Raw genomic sequence first — 12,252 nt, 5'->3', positions numbered from 1 at the left:
ACCACACCTCTGCCTGGTATCAGCACACACCAGACCCACTCCTGCAACCATACAACCCTACAACCTCACCACATCTGTCGTTCCTGTCTCATTCTACTGATCCCAAACACTTCAGCCCCAAGAAGCACCTCATGGCTTGTGTACATCACCTACTTTACCATCCATGGCCAAATACTTTTCTTCAATGCAACCAACAACTTCTGCCTATATCCCTGTCCCACCTCAATTCCCAGTGCTCCCCAGTTCGGTGTTTCTCTTGCTCCTGCTCAGTTGCTACAAACACTGTTTCTAAGCAGCAGCATCCTCTCCATCATACAAAATTAGCCTATTCCCTCACTCATCCTTACCACTCTTTTCCGAAAACTGGCTTTTCCTGTTACCATTTCTTAATATTTCAGTCCCTAGCTATGTCTGCCTTACTGCGATGTTCCACGTTTATACCTCCCTAACTTTTCAGTCCCTTCCACGCATTTTTCAGTTTCTCATACTCTTGGTCATTCATACATACCTCTCCAAGAACAGTCGCACAATATGTGATCATACACTCTATCCCATAGGTTTCTCTACATCATGCATTATAGACTCACAGAGATGTTCTCAAGGGACCTCTGATGATCATTGTCCAGTCCAAATTTCTGCCGCACACTAGTTCACATCACCTGTGGCATTTAAGATGAACAGACAATTCATGACCTCCTTGTACAGCCTGTTGCATGTCTGTGCTCTCCTCCCAATGAAAACATTATTCTTCATATCTCACTGAGTATCTCTTATTACCAAGATTAAAGAATGGTTTGACTATTTTTGCTGCAATTATTCAAGTAACAGTAGGCCACTACTAGAGCGTCCCTTTGCCTTCACCACTCTAAACAAGCCCAGCTCCCTCAACTTCTTCTCATAGGTCATGAAGATCCTAACCGTATTGTTAGGCCTCCTCTGTCCCCTTTCAGCTCCTCCACATCGTTCATACTCCCCCTGAGTATTTCCCTCCATTTGCCTCCTAGGAATTTGTAATGAAGCTCACCTCTCATCTGCACTTTTAACATCCTTCTCTCCAATATAAACTGTAACATGTCTACCAGCGATCTCAATACAGAACTACTTCCACAAAAATAGCAATGCTGCTACATGCACCAACACAAGCACCCTCACAAATTACAAGCTCTTAGTTTTATATAGATTTCTATGTTGGTTGGTGGTTTTTGGACCTTGAACCTTAAGCCTACTGGTCCCACTTATACCCAAGGTTCAGTTCCATTTAGATTCTTCCATCACTTTCCATGCCTCTTGTTTTTAATTTAGAAAGATAATGTGTAATGTTTGCAACATTGCAGTCTACTGTAAGGATAACGTTTTTGCCACCTCTTTGTCTGCAAACAGGGTCTCCAGCAAATCTTCAAAGAAATCCATTTAACATTTTCTTGTGTATATCAAACACAGATCTTCCTGGTTTACCACTGAACTTTGCATTGCTTTGAGTACCAAAATAAGAAAAAAACCCCTGCTAATCTTCTTCAGAGCTATTTCTAATGACAGAGACTCACTTCCATTTAGTGTATAAATACACTTATATTTGTAAGCAGCTTGATCTTTTAAAATGCTCAAATACTGGCTACTGTCCATGCCTCATATTCTTTAAAATGCCTTGAAAAGCAGGTGTTTGAATATTTTTTCTAATCAAGGGAACTTAACAACTGGTAAGTTACACATAATGAAATCTAACTCCCAAAAATCTAAACCTAGTATATGCTCCATCTATTTGACATAGGAGAAATTTCTTTACATATAAAACATGTGAATTTTGAAAGCTACCACTTTGTGTGTCAAGCAGAAGGAACCTGAAAAAGCACACATTAAATAAGGGCCTTTCACTGAGAGATGCATGGGTTAGTAAGAAAAAAATAAACAAACATTATTTAAAGCCAGCAAAGTAAACCACGCCTGAGGGTAGCTTATTCTCTTCAACCAATGTATTCAGTCAGGATTATCCATACAGATTTGCATACTGCTCCAACTAAACCTGCCTTAACTGAACGTGACCTTGCAGAGGTACATAATCTACCCATCATATATAATGGTCTTTGTTGGAAGGCACCTTAAAGACCATCTACTTCCAACCAGCTGCCGTGGGCAGGGACACCACCTTCAAGCAGACCAGGTCACTCAGAGCCCCATCCAACCTGGCCTTGAATGCTGCCAGGGATGGGAGAGGCACCACGAAGCTGAGAAGAGGCACAAGCCGCCCAGGCATCTCAATGGAGATAGAAAAAGTACGGACGGACGGAGGCGGCCCTTTTCGAACTTTTTCCCCTTTCTTTCTTTGCCGGATTTACTCTATTCTGGGAGCTGTGCCCGTGAGTTATTTAGGGTCATCACCCACCCGCCAGGCCCTCTCGATCAGGGCTGGCACCGCCCGCTCCCCCAGCCACCCCTCCCCTCCGGGACGGGCGGCACGGGGGAAAAGCGGCGCTTCCCCGCGGCGGTGTCCGCGGGCCAGGCCCGGACCCGGCGACTGGGGAGGCGGCCCAAGCACGGCCGGGCCTGCGGGAGGCCCTGAGCCGGGCTCCATCTGCCTGCCAAAACCTCCGGCTCCGCTTCGGAGCGCGGCCGCCTCGCCGCTCCCCCCCGCCTCCCCCAGCGGAGAGGCCCCGCCGGGCTCTGCCTCCCGCCACCCTCCTGCACCCGGGGTGGTGGGGAGGGAAGGGAGATCCCTGTGCTTACCTCAGGCTGCAGCTCCGCGGGTCTCGGTGGGCGCTGCAGGGCGCGGAGGGGCGGCGGGGCTGCGGCCGCTCCCGCCCCGGCCGTTACCGGCGGTGCCGCGGCTGCGCCCCCCGGCCTCCGCCGGGCCCGTCCCGCGCCGGCCCCGCTGCCCCGAGGCCGCGGGTGGCGGCTCAGGAGGGGTCGGCGGCCGAGGCAAGCGAGGGCTCCCCCGCTGCTCGCCGACTCTCGCTCCTTGAAAACCTGCCCGGCAGATGTTGATGCCCAGGCGGGATGTCCTTTGTCTTGGTACGGTCCCGAGCCTCTCCGACCGAGAAGCAGCCTTTTCTGTCCCTTTTTGTAAAATGCAACAAGCTTTGAAAAGGCAGCCTTTGCAAATTCTAGGCACGTTTTACCACGCAGTCACCGAACAAGACACGTTTAAACCTGTGGAGCAGCGAACTTCTTAGCGGGATGGGGAGTCGCCGCCGGCGCAGGGCGGGCGGCGCGGCAGGGCAGCGGTGGGGCGGGGGCAGGAACCCGCCTGCCCACCGAGATGGGTAGGGGATCTTGAGGAGCTGCAGGATCCCATCTGCCCGCCCAGCTGGATAGGGGATCTTGAGGAGCTGCAGGATCCCATCTGCCCGCCCAGCTGGATAGGGGATCTTGAGGAGCTGCAGGATCCCATCTGCCCGCCCAGCTGGAGCGGAGTCTCGGGATCTGCAGCATCTTGCCTGCTCAACGAGCTGCAAAGGGATTTGTGGGGCTGCAGAAGCCCGCCTGCCTGCCGAGCTGGAAGGAAGCCCGAGGGACCGAGAGCGTAGTGGTAATCTCCAATGGGAGAAGGTGTGGATCTTTCATGAGAGTTTCCTGACGTGTCCAGGAAAACACCGTGTTCCAATACAAGGATAAAGTCGGGACTATGCTTTCCTGCAGTTAACTTAAACCAAGTAATGTCCGGAGAAGTTGTTATTTTCAATGAAAATATGTATTATATCATGCAGATAGAATCTTTCTATTCATACAGCTACAGATTACATCTGATTTTATTCCTCCCCCCTCTCAGGGTTTTGAATTGTGCTTTTCCTTAATAAATGCTGTGCAGTCTTTGTGACCACAAGGAAAATTTCAGAGTTTGTATTTAATATAAATTATGCTGGCAAATTCACTGATGGAGGTAATCATTAGACATTTACAACACCTAATCTTCATTTAGGAATTCCTTTTGGCCAGGGACACACCGCTGTATTTTCTGAAGTAGACAGAATTACTGAGACACCAGCTTACCTCACTGAACCATGGAATTTTGTTGCGACAGTGTAGATGTGAGCACGTATGCTGTGAACACCAGCTTTAAGAAAAGCAGTAACCATCCAGGTGCTTCAGTTTTTGATGCTCCAAGGGTACCTCAGCATGCTCCAGTCACTAATGGGTGTTCAATCCAGAGGATGAGGCTAGTCTGAAGGAAAACCTGAACATATATCAAAAGTGGACATCCAGTCCTCTGTACTAGTGACTTTTGCTTCTGCAGATCTGTATCAGTTGGGCTACTAAAGCAGGCATTGCCAGAGGAAGATGCTTTATGAAGGCTTTAGTGTGATAAACCTTAATTAAGAGAGGACTTTGAAAACCTGCAGTGTGACAGTCACAGCCTCTGTGGGTGAGGCCTAGAGGCAAATATGCAATGCAAGTTGATCAGCACTTTATGCGACAGGTTGGAGCACTCAGAGAGCAAGATCCACAAGTGCAGTGTCTTGGCTGCACAAGAAATTTTATAACCCCTGCCCTTTTAATGCCCTAATGACAGCACCACAGTCTGTTCAGCATGCCCTCTAAGGATCTCTCTTGCTTTGAAAGTGTCTTTTATATCAAAGTAAATGCTAATTGCGTGAGAAAATGCTGGAAATAGTCTTCAGTTGATGAGGGGAGTGGTATATGAATTGTGCAGAAATGTGAATTTTGGTTGCTTATTCTAGTATCAGTTTAATACAAAATACACAAGCAGGCCTTGGTTGAGGGCTATAACCAAGATTTTTATGCTGAAGGGGCAGCTCTCACTCTGTCACTCTTTCACTCTTGATTTGTTCCAGAGCTTGATTAATCTTTAATTACTAGCTCTAAGTGGTACAGCCTGACTTGGCAAAGGTGGGTATTCTTTAACCCACATTACTACCAGGTTCTACCCTTGTATACCTTGGTGACAAAAGTACTCTCCTAAATCAGGTGTGGATTTACTAGGAGAGGACCAAGAGCATTTGCAAGGTATTTGTGAGGTTCATAGAGGGTACCTGCAACTGGAGAACACAAAAATGAGAGTATTCTGATGGTGGGGTGAAATACAATGACTTCTTGGCACTGGCTATTTGGGAAATGTCCTGGGTAGCAGGGGTATTGGCCACTGAGGGAGGCTGGGCAGGGGAAGCCAGGCTTGGCAGTGCCCTCAGAGCCCTGATGCAATGTGTTAAGTGGAAAAGTTACTGGTGTATTTTGTAGCATGGAGGAGGACTACACACGAGGTACAAGATGTTTCAATTTGAGAGGGCAGTGGAAAAACTGTCTTGGGAGCTGAGAAATAGACTCTTGAGTAATATCTCTCCTACAGCACTCTCAGAGTGACGCATACAAGTAATCATTAACCCAGGTGGAAAGTTGACTTCACCAGAACGGTGCATGTATAATAATGAGTCTAGCCAGATTCTTAGTTTGTTTAATCTTTTCCTTCCTGCCACTTCCCACCATGGCACATTTTTCAATTTTCAAGCGAGCAGCTGTGTGGTGCTTAGTTGCTGGCTGGGGTTAAACCATGACAAATACCTATAATACTTCCATTTGTTCAAACTTTCCATTGCTCAGTTTACCTGAGGAAATAATTTATGTATTTTTATCACAGGAAAACAAAACAGTTTAAAAAAAATGTAGAATGAACCACTCTCCTGACACTTCTGTGTCACCTCCTTCATTCCAACAAATGCCACTAACCACAATTAAGCAGTTTCAATAGGCACTGTTCTATGTAGTTTAATAAATTTTATTTTTAATTTTGGATGCTTCAGACTCTTTACAAATGAAATCTTTTTTATCTTCAAATAAAACAGTTTCTCCTAAAATTTTCTCTTCATGTAACAAGTCTAGCTGGATTTTACTGAGATGGCCAGTTCATTTATCTTCCTTTCTTCCAAACTCAGAGGGAATTCAACTTAACTATATGTCTGCGAAGACACTGAAACCATTGATGCAATTGCAGCAATAGAAAGGTCACACAAGCAAGTACTTGGATTTTAACACTTAACTATCTCTAGGTGAATTTTTAATGGCATATGTTAGATATTTATTCTTTTCCTTACAACTACATTGCACTTTTTCACTTAGGTGGCTATAATATGCTGCAGTTCAGTGGGTAAAAGAGGATGCTAGATGGCATCACAGACGAATGGCTTACATGAACTTATAAAACTCTGCATGAGGGCTGTTCTGTTGCCAGTCTTGAGAGATGGTAACATTCATTTAGGGAGGAAGAGCACGAAGGTGTCTTCTAGAGCAGGCAGAGGTCAGGCTGCACACATACACGCTCTAAATTCTAGTCAAAGTGATTGGAAGTGCGAGCTCTGCTTGTTCAGTGTTTTGGCAGACATAAGATAAAACAAACATTTTCCGTGACAGCACAGCACTTTGCCAATGGTATTTTTCAAAGTTTGTAAAATCAGAGACATTCAAGAGAAACAAAACAGTTTGCTGGTATCACAGAGATTTGAAACTTGGAGTTGAGCTGAGAAAAATATATGTAACTAATGATAGGTAAACCAAAACCAGTTTCAGGGAAATCAAAACTAGTTATGCAAATAGACTAAATTTCATAAATTGCTTTAATCAAGAAACAGGAAGAGTTCATTAATGTTAACATTTTTAACATATTTTCAAAATAAAATCCTTTATTTCACAAAAAAAAGTCTTAATGTTTGAAGCATAGTTTTTGACTTTCAGATTAGCATTTTAATTGAAAAGTGTTCTATGCCCTAAAAATAAAATATATGCTTTAATAGAGACATGTTTTTGTAATAAATTATTTTGCTCCCTTGCCCTAGACAAGACCAGACACTCACACTCCCTTTCAAGTCTGATGACAATGATCAGCTTTTCCAAGCACAAGTTTAGAGCATGTAAATAAAGCTTTTGTGCTGAACTGTAGGTTGTAGGAGCCTTTCTGTTTCCATTTACTGCAAAGGAACCTAGAAAAAGGAATTCCCCTACACAGAGGAGCCCTGTCCTGTGAACACCAATCCAAATGTGAAATTCCAAAAATATGTGGCTACATAAACAAGAATCCCATGTTAAGCAGATGTACACTACTATTTCATTTAGCTTCTTTCATATAGCTAAGCTTCTGACAGGGATGTACATAGGTGAGAAAAAAAATGAGGTACAAGGACTGAGAGACTTCTTACAAGAAGCAGTCCTGAGAATACTACTTCTGTGTTACCATCCTCTCTCACCTCCTTTATTTTCCTACTAGATTGTGCACGCAACACAACAGTCTGCTATATTGCTTCTGTATTGTAACAGTGATTGTCTGCTCAGTTCAGTCTGCTATATTGCTTCTATATTCTTCCTGGACCAGGAAACTTTTGTTAGAGTGGTTTTGGAATTGAGGTTATTAATTAAATTGTATCTACCAATTGCATCACCAAGCATATCAGGGTCCTCCACAGATATAACTATTTCTACCAAATGTCACCTTATTCAGTTCCCAGTCTCTGAAGCCATGAGTAGCTTCATGAGAGATTCCTTGCTAATTGCCACCCTCTGATGTTACTATATATTACCAGCAGCAACTTGGGAAAAATTCCTTAGTTTGCCATCTTTACAGCACTTTGAACGTTGGTGTAGTCTTTGTCATCCACCCTTTCATGCCAGACTCAAGACTTCTGAAGGAACTTGTTTCTGAAACTAGCTTAATTTTTATAAGTCCCTTTGAAAGCATTTTTATATTTCAGCTATATTGCTTTGCAGACCATCACCAGCTAGGCAGGGGAGGTGATTGTCCCACTCTGCAGTGGTGTTGCCTCACCTCGAATATTATGTGCAATTTTGTGTGCACACAATATAAGAAAGACATGAAATAATTAGCGTCCAAAGGAGGAGGAGCGTGCTCATGAGGATGAAGGGGCTAGAGGCGAAGCCTTGTGAGGAGCAGCTGGGCTCACTTGGTCTGTTCAGCCTGAAGGAGACTGAGGGGAGACCCCATTGCAGTTACAGCTTCCTCGTGAGGGGAAGGAGACGGGCAGACACTGATCTCTTCTCTTTGGTGACAGTGACAGGACTGAGGGAATGGCCTGAAGCTCTGTCAGGGGAAGTTTAGGTTGGATATCAGGGAAAAGGTTCTATGTGGCTGGGCACTGAACAGGCTCCCCAGGGCAGTGGTCACAGCACCAGCCTGACAGAGTTCAAGTGTTTGGCCAATGCTCTCAGGCACACGGTGTTATTCTTGGGAATGGTCCTGTGCAGGGCCAGGCGTTGTACTCAGTGATCCTGATGGATCCCTTCCAACTCAGGAAATTCTGTGCTTCTGTCATAGGGCAAGATTGTACTCCCCAATCCGATTTTCATTCTCTGTAATTCTCTGGGCAAATTGGTAACTACTTCTGACTCTAGGGATGTCAAGATGAGGAGGGCGAGAGCGGGCAAAGAGACAACAAATGAAATGCAGACGCAGCCAGCCACACACCCGTACGCCTTTCAGCGGGGGGCCCGGGGCGGGGCGCGGCCATCTCTGTTGTGGGCCGGAGCCGGCCGCGCCGCCATGTTCAGTGAGGGCCCCGCGCCGGGGCGGGGCCGGGCGCGCTCGCGCCGCTCCCTCACGTCCGGCAGCGGGCGGCAGGCAGGGGCGGGCATGCGCGGCGCGGCCAATCAGCGTGCCCCACGACCCTGCCCGGAGGAGCTGGAGCCGCCGCTCGGTTGGGCCTGGCCCGGAGCCGCCACAGTCGGGACGGGGGGCGGCGACGGAGGAGGAGGAGGAGATGGTGTCCCCGGCTGCCTCCGCCGGGCGCTTGGGCTCCGCGCTGCCCTTCCTGCTTGTGCTCCTCGACCTGCAGTACCAGGGTGAGCCGGGCCGGGGTCTCTTTGGGGGTGCGTTGCGAGGGCGGGCTGTGCCGCGGCCGTCCGCGGCCCGCTGGGGTTGGGCCCTCTGCCGTGGTGGCTGGTCGCCTTCTCTCGTCCCTCCTGTCGGGGCTGCGCGGTGTCCACCGTGGCGGCGGGGCACACACTCCACACCCCCCCGCCTCCCCCGGCCCGTGTCGTCTTGAGCCGGGATGGGGGGGATATTTCGGGAAAGGGTGTGAAGAAGGAGGTGCAGCGCTGCCACCTCGTCACTTGGGGCTGTGGCGAAGGGTGCGTAATGAGGGCACGGCCTCTGCCGGTGACCTGTTGGGGTTAGTCGGAGTTCCTGGCGGTGCGGTTGGAGGTGGCTCGCTGTGTGTGCGCTTCGCGCTCCCCGGCCTGCTCACGGACGGGCTGAGGCTGCCGCCAACCACTGTGAGGCCTCGTTTGCCATGGAGCCCTCGAGTGCAGCTGTGTGACAGCGTTGGCCGTTCTGTGCTAGCCGTGAATTTCTCACTCCCATGTGGATTTCGTGTAGTTCCGAAGTTCAAAGGCTTCTCCAGTTGCCCTTCTCAGCCGCAGCCAGTATTAGTGTCACACTTAGAGATTGGCTTTTGATGGTTGCGTTGAATTTGTTCTGTTTTTGTTTTGTTGTTATGGTTTCTATTGTTTTATTTTTTTTGGTTTTTTTTTCGCCACTCACCATTAGCAGTTCAGCTTATCTGCGCTTTGAGCAGCTTGTTTACTTTCACAGTACGCTGCCAGCAACACCTGTGTAGTCAGACTTCTATTCACAGGCTTCTGTTAAATTTCTAACTCTGTTATAGAATGGTGGTTACAGTCTGGGTTTGACCTGAGGGACGTGATTTACTTGTCAGTGGCAGATGGAAGTGGAACTGAAGCTGTCATTAGTCAGAAAAAGTCTATGGGCTTACGGAAGATTCAGGTTAACATTAAAAAATCAGTTGGTACACTAAATTAGAGTCTAGTTCAGCTGGCCAGGTGGCAACAGGAATATACTGTGGCAAAAACACCCTGCATTAGACCACATACTGTCAAATGACTTTTTTTAAAATATGTGTTCTAGTAGTGTTAGAAGACAAATCATAACTTTTGTCAGAGTATGCTGTTGGTTTGTTTTTTTTCCCCTGAGGTTGTGGCAGTGGTGCTCCTGCTGAGGATTCTTTATTTGGAGCTGCCAACCTATTTCAAGTATGTGGTTTAATGGCTATTTGGGCATACCATTATTTCCTAATTAGGGGGATGTTTTCTTAACTTCAGTTAATAAAGATGTAGAGTACAGTAATAGAATGCCAAGTGGTAATACTGGATCTTATTTACTGAGTTCACTAACATCTTAGTTCATGAGTTAATTTTTCAGAATGTGTAGTTACAGAATATTTGTGGGGAGTATGTTAAGTATCTTGATTTTTTTCCCCCCACAAATATTACTGGTGTTTGAGCTCAGAGGTGGTTATAGTCATACTTAAATTTGAATCTTGATAATAGAAGTCTGCCTTGTGTCATCTGATTCACGAATCTGTGGAAGAGTCATTCTGTATTAACTTTGTATCATACAGTTAATGTCAATGAATACTATTAATATCTGGCTGGTAAAAACGTTTTTGATTCCTCCTCTTCATCCAAATTTGTTATGAGTTTGGAACAGATACTCTCTTGGGAAGACTCATTCTTCATTGCAGTTTGTCCACACTAATCACAACAAAAAGAGGAGGAATAAAGGAGTGTTGTTCATTTCCCCTCTTCCTTCTCTTAGCAGAAGAAAGGAAATGTAATATGGGGAAGAATAAATGGGCTCTGAATATACAGAGCTCAGTTGGTTACTGTCAGAGCACAGGCTTTACGTGTTTCTTTTCTTCCCCCCACCTTTTGTTTTTGCCCTAAGTTTGGGAGCTTGTTTGGTTTCTTTCTTTTTTGGCCCCAACTAACAAAGCCTACTTGGGGGAGGGGCTTTTTTTGTCTGTTAGTCTTTACTGTATTTACCAGGTTCCTTTGCAAAGGAAGTGAGTAAAAAGTTGAGGAGTGAAAGTTACACATGGATCACCTAGATACTCTGAGGCTTCTTGTAAACCTCAGGAGCGTTGCTTCTGAAACTGTCGGTGCTTGTCCGCACATTACTTGGTTCAGTGCAGTTTTTGAAAATCATGTTAGCAAATACACCTAAAGCAAAGACCAAACTGTTTAAAAATAACAGCAAACTTAAGATTCAGGGTCATTCTGATAAAATGTGTTGCAAAAGCAGGATCTCCCACTCTCCTGACAAGATAAGGCAATCATTTAGCTCCTCTGTGGTGGAAAAAAAAAATGATTAGATGAATGTAATTAAGATTATTGACATGCATGCTTCTTTTTTGTTGTTTAAACAACTGGTTTTGGTACACAATAGGAACTAATTCTGTTTATTTTCATAGTCTTGTTACTCCACTTGGGAATAAAATTTAGAAGAAAGTGTGTGGAAATTCTACGGGGGGAGAAAAGGAGTATGTAGAGAAATGTAACGTCTTGAAACTGTTCTCAAGTTACAGAGCTTTCTTGAGTTCTTTGCAGTGTGGATGGGACAGATTATGCAAGGATATAGTTGAAGTCTGTAGACTTAAGTGCCTACATTTTAGCACCAATTATTAAAATAATAAATAAAAATAATAAAACAAAAATCCTACCATGAAGTTATAATTACTTAAAGTGAATGTATTTAACTGGAAAAACAGGTTAGCTGCACCTGCTTGTCTTCCCTGTAACTTCTGATTGTTACCCTTTGAGTTGTCAGGGCTAGTACCAATTACCTTGGAATAGTTTGCGGGTTTGTGTTTGTTTGGGTTTTTTTTGTGTTGGTTTGGTTTTCTTTTTTGCTACTTCGACTTGCCCCACTGTAAGGACTACAGCCTCTGAATTTATCCAGAGTATTTGACTTGATTTAGCAGCTGGAGCTCATGTGGGTGGTTGTTTGAGGTCCTTGTATATTTAACATTTAGGTAGTCTTCAGAAAGTATATTCAAGTTAAAATACATGGAAGTTTTAAAAAATAAATTGTAAGCCTGCGTGTCTCTTGTGTAAATTTAGTTTCTTGGTGGAGCACGCAGAGCTTCTCCAACTGAGCCTATGGAATCCAGCACACCAATATGTATCTGTTGGAAAGAGCTCTGTGGAATGGGGTTTGGTGGTTGTTTTGCTCCAGCTGAGCTTTAGTTCTTAGAATCATTCCCAGACCAAAGTAGGTCTGGGAATTTGGGTACATAGGTATGTACCCAAATAGGTTGCAGAGAATTTGAGTCCTTGGACTCCTGTGCTTATTTTCAGTTTTCAGATGTCTACTGTGGACTGCTTTATTTAGAGCAATTGTTTGCCTACAGACAAGAAATGAATAAGCCATAGATCTCTGTGAATAAACAGCCCAGCTATCTGGTCAGTGCAGAGTGTTCCTGAGTAGTTACGGTAAATGTC

At 45.4% G+C, this 12,252-nt stretch overlaps 2 protein-coding genes across 9 annotated transcripts in view; one reads left to right on the top strand and one right to left on the bottom strand.

The window, feature by feature from the left end:
* Positions 1 to 2,854, bottom strand: part of DZIP1 (DAZ interacting zinc finger protein 1) — a 37,400-nt gene extending 34,546 nt beyond the window's left edge. For 2 of the 6 annotated variants that reach the window (XM_086880879.1, XM_086880880.1), the window contains exons 1-2: positions 2,722 to 2,843; positions 588 to 659 (exon numbers count right to left, since the gene is read on the bottom strand). The gene's annotated coding sequence lies outside the window, so the exon portion shown is untranslated. Of the gene's footprint in view, positions 1 to 508; positions 660 to 2,721 lie in introns of all 6 variants that reach the window. The other 4 variants (XM_086880882.1, XM_086880884.1, XM_086880881.1 and 1 more) reach the window with 3 other exon arrangements.
* Positions 2,855 to 3,675: 821 nt separating this feature from the next.
* The window catches only part of DNAJC3 (DnaJ heat shock protein family (Hsp40) member C3), a 35,476-nt gene continuing 26,899 nt past the window's right edge, over positions 3,676 to 12,252 (top strand). For 2 of the 3 annotated variants that reach the window (XM_086880886.1, XM_086880885.1), the window contains exon 1: positions 3,676 to 8,793. In XM_086880886.1, the coding sequence (XP_086737012.1) occupies positions 8,391 to 8,793 (403 nt within the window). In that variant the 5' untranslated portion in view covers positions 3,676 to 8,390. The remainder of the gene's footprint in view (positions 8,794 to 12,252) is intronic. The other variant, XM_086880887.1, reaches the window with a different exon arrangement.

This window comes from Cyanistes caeruleus, chromosome 3 (genome assembly GCF_971803275.1).
Source record: "Cyanistes caeruleus chromosome 3, bCyaCae1.hap1.1, whole genome shotgun sequence".
NCBI classification, from domain to species: Eukaryota; Metazoa; Chordata; class Aves; order Passeriformes; family Paridae; genus Cyanistes; species Cyanistes caeruleus.
Note: the sequence above shows the minus strand (reverse complement) of the source record. Positions and strands in the feature narration are given on the sequence as shown.